The sequence below is a fragment of the Pseudogymnoascus destructans genome (genome assembly GCF_001641265.1).
Source record: "Pseudogymnoascus destructans isolate 20631-21 unplaced genomic scaffold scaffold_7, whole genome shotgun sequence".
NCBI classification, from domain to species: Eukaryota; Fungi; Ascomycota; class Leotiomycetes; order Thelebolales; family Thelebolaceae; genus Pseudogymnoascus; species Pseudogymnoascus destructans.
In genome coordinates, this window is record NW_020167526.1 from 650088 (window position 1) to 668369 (window position 18282).

Sequence of the window (18282 nt, forward strand, 5' to 3'; positions counted from 1 at the left end):
ACCACCACCACAACCACTACTACCACCATCACGACCACGACCACTACCACCATCACGACCACGACCACTACACTACCACTACTCCACCACCACCACCACCACCACCACTACCACCACCACAACCACCACAACCACCACCACCACTACCACCACCACAACCACCACAACCACCACCACCACTACCACCACCACCACCACTACCACCACCACAACCACCACAACCACCACCACCACTTCCTGACACACCAACACATCCAACCACATCCAACCACATCCAACTCCAGCATACCCTCACAGTGTCAACCCCAAAATTCATCCCCCCCAAAAACCCTTCCATCTATCAATAACGACACAACGATCAACGAACAACGAACAACGATCAACGATCAACGATCAACGATCAACGATCAACGATCAACGACCAACGATCAACGACCAACGACCAACGACCAACGATCAACGACCAAAAACACTTCCATCAACTAAACCACTACCCCACGACTCATCCATCAATCTCGACCCATAAATCACATCCCGCAACCACCGCCAACACCCCCCCGACGTTCGTTTCCTCGAAAACGGATGTCGCACGCCTCATCCTGAAATGCGATGTCGAATGAGGTCGTGCTTGCCGCTCGCAAGCAACTAACGTCGAGTCGCGAGAACGACATCGAGTAAGTCGCACACACGAACCCCGAAATCCCCCACGCCCCCGACGACGCGTTACGACTCTACTATCCTATCTCATCCCGTTGTTTGTATTTATTTGATAAGGGACAATTGACCTGACCATTTCACAGAATCATAGAGCGATCGCGCAAGCGCAAACTCCGCGAACTGTACGCCGTCGCGACCTGCGATGGCCCCATCCCGCTGCCTGCCTTCCTCGATCTCAACGCCCCCATTTCCGAGGCCACGCCCGCCGAGCGCGCTTTCTTAAGCCTGAATGATATCAAAGAGTGAGTTCCCCCGCATTCGCCCCGGTCGCAATGTCGTCTTTGCACCTTTTGTGCTGATGCTTTGCAAACAGAGGTCTCATCTTGAAGGAACACACGATCCCCTCGCGCCGCCGCCTCCGATCCGATGCGCCCAGAACGTCGGTGGGAATCGATAAGTCGAGTCTAGCTCCGCGGACGGGTGCGCCGCTGGATTACGCTCAAAGAGATGGGAGGCAGTCGCTGCAGGAACGGCCGAAAACAGATGCCTCCTACAACACCGGGCCTTTGTACGTCAAGGTACCTGCGACTATTGAACGACCTTTGTCCCGGACGCCACCGCGAGGATTGCAGGATGGAAAGGCCGCTGGGGCGAGACGGAAATCAATCCCTCGCGAGGAGGCGCTGAGGATCGATCGAGCCGTGGCGACGAATCCGACGGCCTTGTTGGATGCTGCTGTTGATGAGACGCTGGGCGATGCGATTTTCAATGCGAATAACCCGCCGGCGCCTGCCAAGGACGATACACCGACCCGCGAGGCGTTGGAGAAGGACCGCGTCGTCAAGAAGGCTGAAGCTACGCCCGATACGCCTGGTGTTGATCCGAACGTGGCGATTCCAAAGTCGGCGAAGGATGCGGCACAACTACCAGGTCTTATAGTTAATGGCGCCAACGACTCTACCCACAAGCCGTCGACTGTCCATCTACCGCCGCAGGAAGCGCAGGAGGCGGGGATGAAGGAGAGGGAGGAGCAGAGGCATGCTATTAGGGAGGAAAGGCCTGCTGATGCGGCTGCGGCGAGGTTGGCCCTCGAGGTGCCTGCTCAGCATGATAGACAGACTCAAGCCGATGTTGCCTCGTCCCCTGGATCAACAGTCGGACCACTCTCAGCAACGACGTCGGCTCACCATCACGAGACCTCAGCGGACACGAGCCCGGACAACGAGGCTCACCACTACGACCAAGAAGTGGCGGAGGAGAAGGTCATCCCGGAAACCCCACCCGAGCTGGCCCCTACCCAGGAAGAGGTGCGGGAGAAGGATGCACATGATAGGATACTAAAAGCACAGATCGACGTTGCGCGCGAGCACATCCTCGGAAGCAGCCCCACCGCTGCTGATACGCAGTTATTGGAAGAGCAGGCTGCGGCTGCCTCGACTATTCCTGGGAAGGAAGGAGCTGCCCGTCCCGCTAAGGCTGAGGTCGATGGACAACAGCCCGAGGTTAGGGAGTTGGTGGGGGCTCCGGAGACGGCGAATGAACTCATGGATGATGAGAAGGATCAGGATGAGGTTGTGGGTGTTCCGACTCCGGATGAGAAGGTGCCTGAGCCAGCGGCTGTTGAGGCACTGAGGAAGGAAACTGTGCCGCAGCCTCCTGCTGAGGAGGTACCTGAGCCTATGGACGTCGATGTGCTGGAGCCAGCCCAGGCCAAGGGGAAGGAGGTTGAACAGACTGCTCCAGCTCCAGAACCTATGGAAGTTACGGAGTCAACGAAGCCTGCGCCTGCCAAACCTGAGGAGCCTAAAGAGCCATCTTCGGAACGTGCGACTTCGACTTCGGTGTCGACTCCATCCATTGAGCGGATGACGACCCGTGTTGCATCTGGTGCGATGAGGCACAAGTCTGTCTCGGAGATCCTAGGAGAAACTCCACGACCAAGCTCGATGAACACACCGGAAAGAACACCAGGGCGTGCTCTCGCCGAAGCCGATTTGAACCTCCCATCAGGGACATCTACACCAAAATCCGCCTCGTCACGGATGCGAAGCCTGACCGAGCGCGCGCGCGAGAAGGAGCGCAGCAAGCTCTCTACCGTCGTATTCGCGAAGCAGCCAGTGACCAAAGACACCAAGACGTCGGCACTAGTCAGCGCGACCGCCAAGCCACAGGGGACCGAGTACCCCGACTACTTCATGCCCTTAATCAACGCCCAAAGCTACTCCGCCATCCGCGGCTACCAAACCCTCGAAGCCCTCCTCGCGAGCGCCCACAAGACAATCACCACCACCAACGCCGCCCTCCCCTTCCACGAAGCGCAGGCACAGAAGATCATCCGCCGCATCCACAGCCTGCAGAACCACGATAAGTGGTCCCTCCGCCAGCCGAAGCGCAGCCCGGAGCCGATCCGCCCGACGACGCATTGGGATGAGCTGCTGAAGGAGGCGAGGTGGATGAGGACGGATTTCAGGGAGGAGCGGAAGTGGAAGACGGCGTTGGCGAGGAGGGCGGCGTGGGAGTGTGCCGCGTGGGTTAATGGGGATCAGGAGCAGAGGGATGTGTTGCAGCGGAAGGTGGTGGTTTTGGAGTCGGTGGAGAGGGGGGACGAGATGGTGGTGGATGCGGGGGATGTGGAGGTCGAGGCGAGTGCTGAGGCTGTTGCTGATGCTGGGGAGGTTGAGGTGACTGCTGACGGCATTGTTGATACTGATGCTGAGATGTCGCATCCTACGCCCGATCTTGTCCCGTCTTCGGATAACGATACCCCGCTTGATGAGTTCGATGATGAGCCTCGTATTAGTCTCCTCGAGACTGTTGCGCCGACTGCCATCTTCTCGCTGGACAATGACGACTTGGTGTTTGGACTTTCAAGGTCGGCGGCTTCGGATAAACTCCTCCAGGAGCTTCCGATGTATGGTGCGCCGTTGAAGGTTCATCAGAGCGACCTGCCTACTTCGGAGGTTGACCCTGATGCCTCGTGGAGGAAGCCGTATCTGCCACTCAGCAAGTATATTGAGGGCAAGATCCGCTTTACCGACGAACCGCCACCACGGAAGAAGAGCCGATACGAGTACGCCGAGGAGTCCGATGATGAGGACGAGGTTGTCTTTGGGGAACGTACGCAGCGAAAGCCACAGGAGCCGTTGCAGGTCGATGTTGCACTGTTTAATCCGGAGAACAAGCATATTAGGGATCGCATCCACGCTGGCCACCAGTTCAGGCCTCCATCGGAATTCCCAATGCCCCTCCAGAGCTTCTTTGAGAACAGACATCCGTCGCAGTGGACGTGGGCTGAAGATGATGAGCTGAAGCAGCTGGTGAGGGAGTATCAATACAACTGGTCTCTCATCTCGAGTATGTTGACGTCGAAGGGGGTGTATTACACTGCTGCTGAGCGTCGCACGCCATGGGAGTGCTTTGAGCGCTGGATTCACCTGGAAGGACTACCCGCCGACATGCAAAAGACTCATTACTTCAGGGCCTACAACAACCGCCTGGAAGCAGCACAGCGATCGCTACTCCTACAGATCCAAGCACAAGCCGCCCAGCCACCACCAGCAGTTGGTTCCGCCCCACCCCGACAGATCCGCCGCAGCACAACCAGCCTGCGCGTCGAGCGCCGCCGCAACCAGAAGCACCTCACGCTCGTGGACTCGATGCGCAAGGTGGCCAAGAAGCGCGAGACGACGGCGCAGAAGCAGCAGCAGGCGCAGAGCCTGGCGAACATGCGCAAGGCGAACGATACGCCCGTGCAGCCGATTAATAAGCACACCCCGGCGCAGTTTAGCAAGATTAAGCATGATAGAGAGCAGGCGATCTTGGAGCAGAAGGCGAGGTTGGTGCAGCAGCAGGAGGCACATCGAAGGGTATGATGACCATTTTGTTTTTATTTCCTTCATTGTCGCGACCGATTCCCTTCGATCAAAAACTAACGTACTACAGGCGCAAGTACAGGCACTCCGAAACCAGCAGCCTAACATGCAGATGGGCTACCCCGGCGGCCAAAACCAGCAACAGCGTGGTAACCCGAACATGAACGCCCCCCCGCCCCCAAACATGGGCAACAACGCCCAGAACAACCGCCCCGCCAACCTCTCCGTGCCAGGCCAAAACCACCACCTCCAACAGCAGCAGCAGGCCATGCAACAACTCCCCAACGGCATGGGCGCACCCATGCCCATGCCCAACATCCATCTGGGTATGGGGCCCATGCCACTAAAGGGTGTACCGCAACAGGCGCAGATGGGAATGCAAGGGATGCCCATGGGCCCCGCGCACCGCCTCCCTGCACCGAACGCGACGCCTGATCTTAGTCTTGTAATGCAGGCGCAGCGGATCTCGCAGCAGCAGCGTGCGGCGGTGCAGATACAGCAGCATCAGGGAGGAGGGGGGCAGCAGACTATGCACTCTTCCCCACCTAATGCCATCCGCGGCCTTCCGAACATGGGTGCACCAAACCAACAACAAGCGTTCATGCCTACGAACGGCATGTCGCCCAACCCAATGCAACAGCAGCATTTCGCCGGCTCACCACCCAACTCCGCGGCAGCAGCGGCACTCCAGGGCTCGCCCCGCTTGAACCCACAGTACGCGCAGCTAGAAGCGTCGTATCGCGCCAAGTTCCCGGCCGCGACGCCGGAGCAGGTACGCAAGATGGTCGCGGATGCGCTTGGGAATGCGCAGAGGCAGGCGGCGATGCATGCTGCCGCCGGAGGGGGGGTGCAGGGGATGCAGGGCAGCTCGCCGGTGCAGTATGCGCAGATGCTTAGGGCGCAGCAGGAGAGGCAGGCTGCGGCGGTGGCGGCGCAGGGGATGCAGCAGGGGGGTGGACAGCAGCAGGGCCAAGGGCAAGGACAGCAGCAGCAAGGGCAGGGAGGACAGGGACAGGGAGGACAGGGCCAGGGACAGCAGGGGATGCAGCAGGGAGGACAACAGCAGGGGATGGGACAGCAGCAGGGTAGTGGCGGGCTGCAGCCTCAGCAGATGCAACAGCAGCGGAGTGGGAGCGCGACGTCTGCGGGGACGAAATAGGGGGAGGGAGTTCTGGAGTTGAGCGGGTGAGATGTGGAGAGTTCTGTGAGGTGTTTGTGTATAAATAAGCGTTCGTACGTTTGGTGCGTGCGTGGCTATTGATTTGGCGGGGGAGGGAGGGAAATTACTGGCCTACTGGCTGGACGGGATGGATGGGATGGATTGCTAGATGGACGGATGGGATGGATGCAAAGGAATGGCTGACTGAGTGCTATTACTTCTACAGTTTGGGAGCCGACGAACTAGGTAGTTTGCTCTCCTCACGGCGTCGTCGTTGTGGTCCCATTTTAAGACACATGGGGACGAGTATATATTTTTGTAATAAATTACCCTTTCAACTTATCTGCTATGTCTCTTGGTGTTTGCGATCAATCAATCGTCCCTCCTTATCGAAAAATGGCGAGTTGGAGGAGGGCTCCAACCGGATGAGGGATGCACAGTCACGTGATATATATTTCTGGATGGAGTTAGCGCGATCTTTTTATCTGATATATTTCACGTGATAACCCCACCAACGACGGGTGGGATAGGAGTGAGGGTTGGTATCGTTCTTTCCCATCCCATGTCCAGTCACGTCTGTCTTGTTTCGCAGAAATAGAAGATCTGATCTTTTGTTTCCTGTGTATAAAGTGCAACCTTTGAAAGAGAAGAGGCAAAAACAAAGGAAAAGCAACGGAATAGGCAAGAGCAAGTCAGCGAGGTGTAAGGGTTTATTTGTTTACCACCACGACGCCTTTGCGTTCGGGGAGGTGCCGGTTCGGAACTTGGACGGGAGAGAAGAGGTGAGAGGCTGTTTGTCTGTTTGTTTGTGTTTCTGGGAGTCAGTGGTGTCGACGAGGCTTGAGCTGTGGGGGCCAGCGGAGAAGGATATGGCGGGGCGGAGGTTGCTTTTAGGGGGTTTGATATTGGGGGTCCTGGCTGTGGTGTTGGAGTGGTGGAGGGGGGGATTGTGGTGCGGCCACGATTTCTTATAGTTGTTCCTTATGTTTGGGGGAGGGGGGGATTGTGGTGCGGCCACGATTTCTTATAGTTGTTCCTTATGTTTGGGGGAGGGGGCTGGCAAGGGGTGAAGTTTCCCTGTGCTGCTGATGATGGGGAACTCCTTGATGGGGGATGAATGAGAGGCTGCTGGCAAGGGGGTGAAGTTTCACTGGTGCTGCTGCTGCTTGACTCCTTGTTGGGGATGGATAAGAGGCTGTTTGGCGGCCAGGTGACTGCACACCCCCTCGCAGAATCATCATAACTTATTCATCAAGACACTAACCAGCATTTCAGGATAACCACCACCACCACAAGAATAATAAACAGGCTACCAGCCTTCCCACCCACCATGTCCACCACCACCCCCAAGTCTCAATTCGAGACCCTCCTCCAATTCGACGCCGACTACGCCCCCACCAGACTCACGCAATACAAGTCCAGGCGGACAGGCATGCAAGTCGTAGTCGTCGACCGCAAAGGCCCAAAAGTGCAAGGCTACTTCACCCTCGCCACCGAGATCTTCGACGACTCCGGCGCGCCGCACACCCTCGAGCATCTTGTCTTCATGGGCTCGAAGAGCTATAAGTACAAGGGCGTCTTGGATTTACTGGCTAATCGCGCGTACTCTAATACGAACGCTTGGACGGCGACGGATCACACTGCTTACACCCTCGATACGGCGGGGTGGGAGGGGTTTGCGCAGATCCTGCCGGTGTACCTAGAGCATGTTATCGTGCCGACATTGACGGATGAGGGATGCTACACGGAAGTCCACCATGTTGACGGCGACGGGAATGACGCGGGAGTCGTGTACTCTGAGATGCAAGGCGTGCAGAACAACGGCCCCGAACTAATGGATCTCGCCGCGCGCCGCGCGCTGTATCCGGAGGGCGTGGGTTTCCGGTACGAGACGGGCGGGATGATGGAACAGCTGCGTGTGCTGACTGCGGAGCGAATCCGGGAGTTCCATCGGGAGATGTACCAGCCTAGGAATCTGTGTCTTGTTATCGTGGGGGAGGTGGAGCATGCGAATATGTTGGAGATTCTGGATGCGTTCGAGGAGGGGATTCTGGGGGATATTCCCAAGCCCGATGCTCCGTTCCGGAGGCCATGGATGGAGTCGCCGCAGACGCCCGCGCTGAAGGAGACGGTGCTGCAGACGGTGGAGTTTCCGGAGGAGGATGAGTCGGCGGGGGATATTTTGGTTGGCTTCCTCGGACCGGATTGCAATGATGTCGTGCAAACCGCGGCGCTGAATGTGCTCCTAACCTACCTCTCTGGCTCGTCCATCTCGATCCTGGAGAACACGATGGTTGAGCGCGAGGAGCTCGCCAGCTCCATCAGCACGTGGTGGGACGCGAGGCCCAATTCCGTCATCTGGCTACAGCCGACGAGCGTCGCGACCGAGAAGCTTGCAGCGGTTGAGAAGAGGCTGTTTGAGGTGCTGAAGGAGGTCGCTGACAAGCCGCTGGATATGAAGTACATGGTAGACTGTGTGCGTCGCGAGCGTCGCCAGGTCATGTTCCAGGCGGAGAGCAACTCGGAGTTCTTCTCCACGAATGTGATTAACGACTTCCTGTTTGGGAAGCGCGATGGGTCGACGCTGAGGGATCTGGCGTCGATTAAGGAGTATGATGTCTTGGAGAAGTGGACGGATGGGGAGTGGCGCGCTTTCTTGAGGAGGTGGATCTCGGATGCTAAGCATGTTTCGATCTTGGGGAAGCCGTCGAAGGCGATGTCGGATAAGCTTAAGGCTGATGAGATTGCGCGCGTGGCGGATCAGAAGGATGTGTTGGGTGTGGATGGACTTAAGGTGCTGGCTAAGAAACTCGAGGATGCGAAGGCGAAGAATGATGCTCCTATCCCGCAGGCGATTCTGGAGCAGTGGCCTGTTCCGGGGGTGAGCTCGATTCACTTCATTGAGACGGAGACGGCGAGGGCGGGGCCGGCACGGAGCTTGGGGGTGAAGGATGTTGGTGCCCAGAAGGTCATTGATAAAGCCAAGGACGCATCACTGTTCCTGCAGTTTGAACATGTTCCGTCGAACTTTGTATTGGTTAGTATGCTCCTTGGAACGTCCGGGATCCCGGTTGAACTTCGTCCTCTGCTGCCGCTCTTCATTGACAACTTCTTCAACACGCCTGTCATGCAGAACGGGGAGAAGATTCCTTTCGAGGCAGTCGTAACCGACCTCGAGAAGGACACCATCAGCTACGCAATCGGCGGTGGTTCGCGCCTTGGACACAGCGAAGGCGTCGGCATCGTCTTCGAAGTCGAGCAAGACAAGTACGAGCAGACAATCCGCTGGATCCGCACCATGATGTTAGACGCCGTCTTCGACGTAACGCGCCTCCGCGCTGCTCTAACCAAGATCCTCGCCGACATCCCCGAAGCCAAGCGCAGCGGAAACAGCATGGCCTACGCCGTCGACGCCATGATCCACCTCGACTCCAAGTCCACCGTCAAGGCGCGCAACACCCTCGTCAAAGCCGTCTACCTAAAGCGCATCCGCAGGCTCCTCACCGCCGACCCCGCCGCCGTGATCGCTAAGCTCGAAACTCTCCGCAAGAGCCTCTTTACCTTCTCCAACGTCCGCGTCCTCGTCGTCACAGACGTCAATAAGCTCGCTAACCCCACCGAGCCCTGGTCCCTCCTCAGCGACGCCCTCGGCGCCCCGACTGACCTTCTCCCAATCGAGATGCAGCACCAGCGCCTTAGTCCCGCCGGCCGCGCCCCGGGCTCCCTAGGCACAGTTGTCGTTCCAATGCCCACCATTGATTCCTCCTTCGCTATCAGCTCGGCCACCGGACCAACCTCTTACACCGACCCGCGCATCCCCGCGCTGCTCGTCGCAGTCGCCTACCTCGATGCGGTGGAGGGTCCGCTCTGGCGCGCAATCCGCGGAACGGGTCTCGCCTACGGCACGGGTTTCAGCCGCGACGTCGACGGGGGCTTCATGCAATTCCGCGTGTACCGATCGCCTGACGCTCACAAAGCGTTCGCGCGTAGTCGCGACGTGGTGGCTGCGTTTGCGAGCGGGGAGGAGCCGTTGGAGCGCAGTCTGCTCGAGGGCGCGGTGAGCGCGATCGTGGTCAGCCTTGCGGACGAGCAGGCGACGATGGCGATGGCGGCGCGGATGAACTTTGTGAATGGCGTGGTGAGGGGAGTGGCGGAGGGGTATAACGAGGAGTTGTTGAGGAAGGTGAGGGAGGTGGGGGAGAGGGAGGTGAGGGAGGCGATGGGGGAGGTGCTGGTGAAGTGTTTTGAGCCGGGGAAGGCGAATGTGGTGGTTACGTGTGCGCCGGTTGTGGCGGAGGTGCGTACCCCTTTTGCGTGGAGGTGGTGTGGAAAGTGGACTAACGTGTGCACAGGCTATTGTGAAGGGGTTTGAGGCCGATGGGTTTAAGACGGAGGTGCGTGCTTTGGAGGATTTCAGGGATGATTATGGACTTGTGAGGAATGAGGATGAGGGGGAGGAGGATGAGGACGAGGATGAAGAGGACGAGGATGAAGAAGGGGGGAGCGGGGATGAGAGTGGTAGCGGCGAAGAGAGCGAGTAGATCGGGTGTATGACCTATGAGTATGTGTAGATGAAGGTATGAAGCATGGCTAGATTCTAGAGAATGATAGGCATTCAGTTTCATGAAAAGGGGGTGCACGTGACGCGTGAGAGTGAGGAGTGATGCGCGAAGGAGGGTATTATATTGCCAAGTAGGCTTATTACAACGGAAATGTGCTCCGTGGTATCTCCTTCTCCGAATTATGCGCGTGGCACCCGGAGATTGGCCTTTACGCGCTCGAGGAGCTCGGCGCGGGTGGCGGTCATGGAGGGCTGGAGGTTTCGCTGGGAGGATGTTAGTTAGGCTTAAAGGTAGGCGTTGAGGCAGGCGAGGAGAGGCATACATATTTTAACCACTGCCGGATTTCTTGTTCTGTCCAGTCGTCGGGGTCTGCGGTAGTTAGTACTGCTGTAGGTGGCGGGATATGGGAAAGTGAGGGTGAGCGAGGAAGAGTCTGATGATGAGGTCTGAGAGAGACGTGGGAGTGCTTGGCGCGGGCAAGGGCAAGGAAGACCAACGAGCTATGAGGCGAGCATACTTCCGGTGGGATCTGGCTGGGCTGGGAACATGTCACTGCCCCATATGGACCATACGGCTGCTGCTGTGACGATTCCGGCGAAGGCTGCGAGGTGTTAGTGGTGAGATTCAAGGCGGCGTCAGGTGGGATAGTTACCAGCGAAGGTGTTCTGGAGTTGGTGTTAGTAATGGATCTGTATAACCATTTGGGGAACTTACTCTTGAGTTGAGAGCTTTGTCTATGGGAGTTGGAGCCATGGTGAGGATCTGGGGATGGTGGCGAGGTTTTGGTGTGGTTATTGTGGCTGATGGAATTGGACTATTATCTCGTGTTTAATGAATAAACTTGTTAAAATAATGAAGCTGCGTTTGCTACAATCGTAGGAAATGCGCAAAGCCGTATATTAATGCTTAAAAGGAAATGACTCGTCCTGAAAAGAACAGACTGGCTCCATCCTCCCGCCGCGTCACCCATCGCATAAACTCACACCCCCCCCAAATCCACTAGCCACACCCAGTCCCCCAACGCCAACGCACTAGCCACATATAGTACGTACCCTACCCCAGCCACACACACAGCCACACACCCAGCCACCGAGATCGTCCTTGCCCTTCGCTTAGGGAATTTCTCGCGCACACCCGAATTATTCACGGGCAAGCAGAGCAACGACGTTAATTCCTCACGAAATCGAATCCGTCTCCCCTATTCGACAAAAACAACCGCCAAAATGCCTCGCGAGATTTCCGACATCAAGAACGTGAGTTGCGACTTTATCTTTCTGCTGTTAGAGGCGGGGGAAAGCCATGAGAGAGAGGTGGAGGGAGAGACAGTACAGCCAGAGGACGGGACTATGGCGCATGAGGGGACCAGCGATTGGAGAAGTGGGAATTGGACTCGGGAAGAAAGATACTGCGCAGGTGGAAGGGATTGTCAATTCGAGGGCGACCCTTGGGGGCGTATCGTCCGTCTTGATGAGTGTCAAGAATGCGCTATCGATTGGAAAGGTCACGGCAAACCACACCACTTAGACCCTGACAGTCCCTGATTCTTTCTCCTCTACCGCTCTCTCCTGGCTTCCGGCTGTGCTCTCTCTCTCGCTGTCTCTCGGGCTTTCCACAGCGGTGGAAATGAAGACACTCACCAAGAAGAGCTACACTGACACACCCCTTAGTTCATCGAGATCTGCCGCCGCAAGGACGCCAGCTCGGCTCGCATCAAGCGCAGCAAGAAGACCTCGGCCATCAAGTTCAAGGTCCGCTGCCAGCGCCACCTTTACACCCTTGTCCTCAAGGACTCCGAAAAGGCCGACAAGCTCAAGCAATCCCTCCCCCCGAGTACGTCCCACCGCTTTCACTTGCCCACACAAGCGCACAGAGACTAACACCTCCCAGGCTTGACCATCGCCGATACCCCCAAGAAGAACCAGAAGGGCAAGCGGGTCGCTTAAGCGGATTTTTAGCATGATGGGGTGCTGAGGAAGGTGGCTATGCATCGCGCAGGGTTCGGAGGGCGTACGGCTGGCTGGTGGCGCGAGGGAATTACTGGGCGTTGGCCTGATCGCGGGCTTGTAGATGGCTAGGCTAGCTAAGAATACCATGATGGATGCACCACCCATGCGGATGTCTTTTGGGGCTTTGTGATACTGACGTTCATTGCTTCTTTATTTTGTTTTTGACGATATGGAGAGCATTCTCATCTCGGGCAGCTCAGGGGCATGTTCTATTTCTATCTGGGGTCATCATTCTCCAGTGAGAATAGTGTGATAGCTTGGCAACATATTGGGGGGGCATGTGGTCTATTGCATGACATGATCACAGTTGAAGAAGCCTTGCAACAGTTCCCTTTCATTGCCTAACCCCACGAAGAGGCCATGTGGCATGGGGACTTCCTCTTCTATACCAGCATGGGGATCTCCGTGTTGCAATGATATATCAAAGCAGCCATCTCACTCATATTTTGATGTCAGAGTGGTCTTTATCAGGGTCCCTTTCAGGGGCCTAAGACCCATGGCTAACAATTTAGTAGGGGACAAGCGCAAGCGCCCACCCCTTTATATATCAACTTTGGCCATCAAATATCCTAAGCGGCACGGTGGCGCAGTGGGAGTGCCACTGTCAGGACAATCCGGCCAGGGCAAGGAAATGAATTAAGGACAAGGGCATCAATTCGACTCCCAGCAAACAAACGACGAGAAAAAAAAAACACTCGATACAAACGCCAAAAAGTAAAATCAAGTGATTTTCTCCTCGCGGTCTGATACAAATATCAGACTGTGAGTCTTTTGCTATCTTTTTTGCTTTAGAATCTAAAGGGTCAATGAGTTATTGCGTCCTTTGTTCAACTCCCGTTGTCCCGGAAGAGTTGCTTCACAGTGATGTCTTTGGATACATTTTGTCCAACAAGTACGGCTCGGTGAACAGAAAGTTTACAATAGTCAAACATGGTGGTATTTTCCTAAACAATTCACGAACAATCTGCTATACACATCCCAATCAAATCACCTGTACAGTACCAGGCATCATTCTCCATTAGCAATCCTGGCCTCCGCAGCCTCCGCCCCAAAGTGCCTCGCAACCTCACGATCCAACCTCTCCTCAGCAGCAGCAGCACCTTCCACCGCCCTCTTCCTATTCCCAAACAAACACTCCCACAAATCATCATTCCCAACGAACTCACCACTTTCCTTTCCCTTCGCCAGAAGATTCGCAAGCGGTGCCTGCTGCAGCTCCAACGAGTTCGCAACCTGAATCTTGCGATCTGCAAGCTCGGGCGTGCTCTCCTTCGACGGTGCTGTGCTCGCACCGCCCATGTGTTCCATGCGTCGCCGCACTGAGATGTCGTAGATGGCCTCCTCGACCGTGCCGTCGATGAGGTACAGCCACACAGTTGTCGCCTGCTGCTGCCCGATGCGGTCGACACGCGCGATGGCCTGGAGCTCGAGGGCGGTGTTGATGAGCGGCTCACAGAGGAAGACGTGGCTGGCGTTGACGAGGTTCAGGCCCGAGGACTGCGATTTGGCGTGTAAGAGGAAGCATTCGGTCGCAGGGTCGTTCTTGAACTTCTCGATTCCACCGGGCTTGTCGATGGCTGAGTAGCCGATGCGGTGGTGGGTAAAAGCGTGGCCGAGGATGACGAGGAAGTCGCTGAATTGGGAGAAGATGATGGATTTGGCGAAGGGGTCTGCTTCACGGAGCCAGAGAAGGTGTCGGCAGAGCGTGTCGACTTTCGTGGTGAAGGAGGGGCCGACGAGGTCGATGTTCTTGATTTGGGCGAGGGTATCGTTACTTATCTGAGAATATATGCCCGACTTCTTGCTGGGAGAAACAAGAGCACGATCTTGATTGTGAGGTGTGATGGGTGCCTCTTCCGCCATCTTTAGTTCCCGGGGTTTGTATGTGATGTCATGTAGATCATTTATCGTTAATTCACGTTTACACGCTGGACAGTTTTTGTGTCCTCGAAACCAAAGCCCCATGCACTCTTTGCAAAATATGTGGCCACAAACAGTCAACGACCCATTCTCGAAGGGCGCCGTGCAAATCAGACAATCCTTTCCTTCGGCATCTTCTTTGCTCTCTTCTTTTAAGTGAACAAGATATCGCAGTTTTGAGGAAGTTGTCGCAATTTTAGCCGCGAGTTTCTGTTCAGTTTCTAATAGACTTATGGGCAGATCCGGGGGACTGTCTTCTCCTAGGGGCAGCACCATGTCGGAAATTTGCTGGAGCTGTCGATAATACTCTACACGCAAGTTCATTAACGATGTGAATTCGTCAATCTCCTGCCGCAAAGCCGTGACAGCCTTGAGCTGTTTCTCGAGGTGCGGGCGGACAATGGCCATGTTCCGCTCAATGATGACCAACTCATTGGCCGCTCGTGAACTACCTTTTGTCGCATCCATTCTGAGTTGTGATGATAGCGTCCTTAATTCGGAGAGGATTCCCTTGACAGATCCCATGGCTTTCGGTGGTTTCAATTCTGCACGAGCTTGTAAAAGATCCAGTGTTCTCTGGGGTAATGACCATTTGCCAGCTTTGGCCAGTTCAATGTCTGCTTCAACGTCTGTTTCGGCCTGTTCAACAACTGCCTCAGCCTGTTCAGCTTCGGCCTGGTCAACAATTGCTTCGGCCTGCTCAGCTTCGGCCTGTTCAATATTGTCTTTGGCCTGTTTAATGGCAACCTGAACCTCATGCTTCACAAGTTGATTTTCCTGGCCCGTTAGAGCATCGTGTCGGTCTTCGATAACAGCACGCAAAGCCAGAACATAGATGACAATCTCCTGCTGTAACTCAGTAGACTGCAGATACTCTTCACCGGTCATCTCAATGACTCCTTCCTCATCTACTAGGGGCCGAAGTAGGTTCTGGATTGTGGTTTCACGCCATTCATCCAGCTGATTTGCTTGTGCATCCAGTGCGGCAGCTAGTCCATCTAGCTGCTCAAGAAGTATGGTGCTCTCGATTCCTCCTTTTTGTGTATTTATGTGAAATTCAGGGATGGATAAAAAATCTTCGGATGAAGCCTTCTCCGCGAGTCGCTCCATTGGTTTTGTGTTTTTCCGAAAAATCTCCTTTAGGATTTCCTGTCGGATCATCTTGGCCTGTTGATAGCCTTCTGCCTCCAGCTTTTCGAATTCCATGAATTCCTCGGAGTCAGGCTTTGTCATCTCTTCATTCGACTTGATCTGGAAATATGCATTGGCACAAAAGAATACTGCTATGTGCTGGATTTCAAGTGCAGCGTTGAGCCTGTTTCGAAGAGCGCCAACGCGTAATGTGCTTTCAGCACCAGGTTCCCGATCGTCAATATCGCTGTTATCGCCAGACGAAATTTCGTCATCATTAAGCAAAGGCCCACCGCCCAGTGCCATATTCCCTTTGGGAGAATCTATCTCGCTCTGTAGCTGCTCTCGGCAAACAGAAACAGCAGCATTTGTATCCGCTAACACGCGTTTCCAAATTTTCAAAGCTTCTTTGACACGGGGCGAATTTTCTAGAGTTTGGCCCCTCTTGAGTCGGGTGAGGTGTAGGGTCCGCTGGTCTCCGCGTATGCTCAGCTCTGTTTGCTCCAACATGGTCTCTAGAACCTCTCCTACAGTGCGCAGCGGCCCATCTTTCCTCCCCAAGACACGGCGATTTTTAACTCCAATTTCGGGATGTAAGGCGCTTTGCCTGAGCCGGCTAAGCCAGGCTCTCATCCGTTCCATCGTTCTGATCCTGGTAGGATCCCAATCGTCTGCCAACGAGCCTCCTTGGAGGTCAACGCCACATTCGTCGCACATTTTCTGGAACAATGATTGATAGTGTTGCTCTTCAACTGGCGTAAATGGCATAGTAATGACGTATCGCTTCTGAGGTGGGAGTTGCAGTTCGTCTCTGACAATACTCTTCGTGTGCCGGAGGGCTATACGCTGGAATACGGATTGAAATGCAGGCGGGTTACGGAGTAATGCGGCCCACGTCCATGGCAGGATGCCAAAAGGCTCATAGCGGATGAATTTCAGCAATCCAAATAAGTCTAATATTTGTTAGTCTCGTAAACTGGGGGCGCAATATACGTGAGGCTTGGAAACAAAGCGGGCGACAATCGCCGGAATAAAATGGTATGCATACCTTCAACATCTTTCTTGACTGGTGTCCCAGTTACGCCCCAGGAGTTGACACGAGGAACCATCTGAGCCATTGTAGCTGCATTTGTAACGCTGCCTTCTATCATCTGTGCTTCATCAAGCACGCATCTCCACCACAAAAAGTGCGTAAAGACTGACATATTCTGCTGTGAGCCATCTAAATGGCGTGAGACACGGCCAGGACCTGGTGCTGCGTGGTATATCTCTCCAGCAAGAACTCTGTAGGTGGTTAGGACGACGTCGTGCTCAGCAATCATGTCCAATAATTGCTCGTGGGAAAGCCTTTTGTGTTTCGATTTCCCTTGATAATGCATCACCTTCAAGCTTGGCGCATGGCGTGCCAACTCAGATTGCCACTGTTGCAATATTGAAGGCGGCGTTATAATAAGTGTCGCCTTTGTTGGGACGGCTTCGTGACGCGTATATGGATCAACGATGGGCTTTAAGCTGTCTGGGCGACTTCTGTGAAGGGTTATCAATGCCGTGATTTCTAGCGTTTTGCCTAATCCCATCTCCTCAACAAGAAGCCCTCCAATTAGTTCATCTTCCGCAGCTTTGTACGCGGATAAATCGCGTGTAGCAGCTTGGAGAAGAGAGCTGACCCAACAGGTGCGCCCATCTCCATCCACCACCTCATAGAAAGAGCAGGGTGTCTCTTCAGGCTTAACAGTCGCATCCTTCATGCAGTTCTCTCCCGCAGACCATTGAACGCCCTCCCTCTCAAGCAGCCACCGAACTGATCTCTTCTGAAATGGATATAATGGAGTCTTTAGCTCTGGGATCTCTATTAACGTCGCCTCTGCATCCTTTTTTTCCGGCACATGAACGCTGTTGTAAAAATCTTGGGGTAATATGCGGGCACCCTTATTGTCGCTCTGTGCAGGATCGGAAAAGTATGCTTCTATGACAGATTCCAGGTGGTGTCTTTTGGGGAGAGTTGCCGATATGTATGCCAACGAGGGACATAAATTCCACTTGACAGTCCACGTCAACAGCAAAACCTCAAACCCCTTCTCAACAGACAGAGAAAACGTTGTCTCGGCCCACAAACGGCCATGGGCCGTCGGGTTATGCTTGTAGTGGGCGCGAAATGGTATCACTCCCGCAATGTTGATGTCGCGAATTGGCACATTATCAGCGTCAAAGGTCTCATCCAGAACGTTCCAATCACGACCTCCGTTATCACTAATCCTTAGTAAAACTTGGCTTCCGGACTCCTCGACTTGTGTCCCTACTGTCTCACTCTGATAGGTGAGAGGCAGCCTTGAATTTTTGCGTGGGGACTGGCGAAATTTCAAAGTGAGTGATGACCGTTTAACTACCATGTAGTCGAGATTGCTGTCACTGTCCAACCGCTGGCGTTTACTTGGAGGTTCTTGAAGTTTGGGCTCTGGAACCGTTGTCATGCGCTCCAAGTACCCCACGATGCTGCTTGGGCAATAGCCTGCAAAGTCGAATGTTAGAACAACCAGATCTATGTTATTAAACACTTCTTGTCTGGATTACCTTTGTTTGAAATATCGACGTCTGCCATTTGCTGGTCTACTCCATTCTCACGAGATCTCGGGTTGGTAAGAGGCGCCATAGCAACGAGGGTCGGGTCCAAGCAGGACGCGAAGTCCACCAGTGGTATGAGAGTAGTATTGGCCACTCGCGCGGGCAAGCTCAGCCAGAAGCCAAATTATCTTGCAAATGAACTATTCTGGGTGTAATGACATGGAGATGATGGAAAAGCAACTTGCTAATGAAGGATGAGGAGGCAAGAAGGTAAGCGAAGAAGAATGGTGTGAAGAGATAAAGGAGGAGGGGAGGGGGGGAATTGTCTTATCGCTTATCGAAGAGAGTCAGCCTCGTCCGACCTACCATGTTTGAGGGCGGTACCTTGGTCTATGCAGGCACCCTCCCAGGCT

At 54.8% G+C, this 18282-nt stretch overlaps 5 protein-coding genes across 5 annotated transcripts; 3 read left to right on the forward strand and 2 right to left on the reverse strand.

Annotated features, from left to right (window-relative positions):
- Window positions 1-411: 411 nt before the first annotated feature.
- On the forward strand, window positions 412-6024 carry EAF1 (chromatin modification- protein VID21). Its single transcript, XM_024466585.1, has 4 exons — window positions 412-674; window positions 801-959; window positions 1031-4523; window positions 4600-6024. The coding sequence occupies exons 1-4, from the start codon at window positions 610-612 to the stop codon at window positions 5686-5688; spliced, it is 4806 nt and encodes a 1601-aa protein (XP_024325259.1). The 5' UTR covers window positions 412-609; the 3' UTR covers window positions 5689-6024.
- VC83_02935 (uncharacterized protein) lies at window positions 6016-10343 on the forward strand. The gene is made up of 3 exons (XM_024466586.1): window positions 6016-6470; window positions 6964-9985; window positions 10041-10343. Exons 2-3 carry the CDS (start codon window positions 7019-7021, stop codon window positions 10227-10229), a joined length of 3156 nt encoding a protein of 1051 aa, XP_024325258.1. The 5' UTR covers window positions 6016-6470; window positions 6964-7018; the 3' UTR covers window positions 10230-10343.
- VC83_02936 (uncharacterized protein) lies at window positions 10344-11190 on the reverse strand. The gene is made up of 5 exons (XM_024466587.1): window positions 10965-11190; window positions 10903-10915; window positions 10768-10851; window positions 10573-10619; window positions 10344-10513 (listed from the first exon to the last, which is right to left on the reverse strand). Exons 1-5 carry the CDS (start codon window positions 11001-11003, stop codon window positions 10430-10432), a joined length of 267 nt encoding a protein of 88 aa, XP_024325257.1. The 5' UTR covers window positions 11004-11190; the 3' UTR covers window positions 10344-10429.
- Window positions 11191-11394: 204 nt separating this feature from the next.
- Window positions 11395-12361, forward strand: RPL38 (ribosomal 60S subunit protein L38). The gene is made up of 3 exons (XM_024466588.1): window positions 11395-11503; window positions 11918-12080; window positions 12138-12361. Exons 1-3 carry the CDS (start codon window positions 11474-11476, stop codon window positions 12191-12193), a joined length of 249 nt encoding a protein of 82 aa, XP_024325256.1. The 5' UTR covers window positions 11395-11473; the 3' UTR covers window positions 12194-12361.
- Window positions 12362-13188: 827 nt separating this feature from the next.
- Window positions 13189-18156, reverse strand: VC83_02938 (uncharacterized protein). Its single transcript, XM_024466589.1, has 3 exons — window positions 17879-18156; window positions 16356-17816; window positions 13189-16260 (listed from the first exon to the last, which is right to left on the reverse strand). The coding sequence occupies exons 1-3, from the start codon at window positions 17955-17957 to the stop codon at window positions 13265-13267; spliced, it is 4536 nt and encodes a 1511-aa protein (XP_024325261.1). The 5' UTR covers window positions 17958-18156; the 3' UTR covers window positions 13189-13264.
- Between the last annotated feature and the right edge of the window lie 126 nt (window positions 18157-18282).

Bases quoted from the DNA above. Each gene is read 5' to 3' on its own strand.
- VC83_02935 (XM_024466586.1), top strand. From the start codon at position 7,019: ATGTCCACCACCACCCCCAAGTCTCAATTCGAGACCCTCCTCCAATTC. The intron at 9,986-10,040 runs GTGCGTACCCCT...ACGTGTGCACAG, and splicing joins GTGCGCCGGTTGTGGCGGAG to GCTATTGTGAAGGGGTTTGA.
- EAF1 (XM_024466585.1), top strand. From the start codon at position 610: ATGTCGAATGAGGTCGTGCTTGCCGCTCGCAAGCAACTAACGTCGAGT. The intron at 675-800 runs GTAAGTCGCACA...ACCATTTCACAG, and splicing joins AGTCGCGAGAACGACATCGA to AATCATAGAGCGATCGCGCA. The intron at 4,524-4,599 runs GTATGATGACCA...AACGTACTACAG, and splicing joins AGCAGGAGGCACATCGAAGG to GCGCAAGTACAGGCACTCCG.
- VC83_02936 (XM_024466587.1), bottom strand. From the start codon at position 11,003: ATGGCTCCAACTCCCATAGACAAAGCTCTCAACTCAAGA. The intron at 10,620-10,767 runs GTATGCTCGCCT...TAACTACCGCAG, and splicing joins CCAGCCAGATCCCACCGGAA to ACCCCGACGACTGGACAGAA. The intron at 10,514-10,572 runs GTATGCCTCTCC...ACATCCTCCCAG, and splicing joins TCCGGCAGTGGTTAAAATAT to CGAAACCTCCAGCCCTCCAT.
- VC83_02938 (XM_024466589.1), bottom strand. From the start codon at position 17,957: ATGGCGCCTCTTACCAACCCGAGATCTCGTGAGAATGGAGTAGACCAG. The intron at 17,817-17,878 runs GTAATCCAGACA...TCGACTTTGCAG, and splicing joins CGTCGATATTTCAAACAAAG to GCTATTGCCCAAGCAGCATC. The intron at 16,261-16,355 runs GTATGCATACCA...AACAAATATTAG, and splicing joins AGTCAAGAAAGATGTTGAAG to ACTTATTTGGATTGCTGAAA.
- RPL38 (XM_024466588.1), top strand. From the start codon at position 11,474: ATGCCTCGCGAGATTTCCGACATCAAGAAC. The intron at 11,504-11,917 runs GTGAGTTGCGAC...CACACCCCTTAG, and splicing joins AGATTTCCGACATCAAGAAC to TTCATCGAGATCTGCCGCCG. The intron at 12,081-12,137 runs GTACGTCCCACC...AACACCTCCCAG, and splicing joins CAAGCAATCCCTCCCCCCGA to GCTTGACCATCGCCGATACC.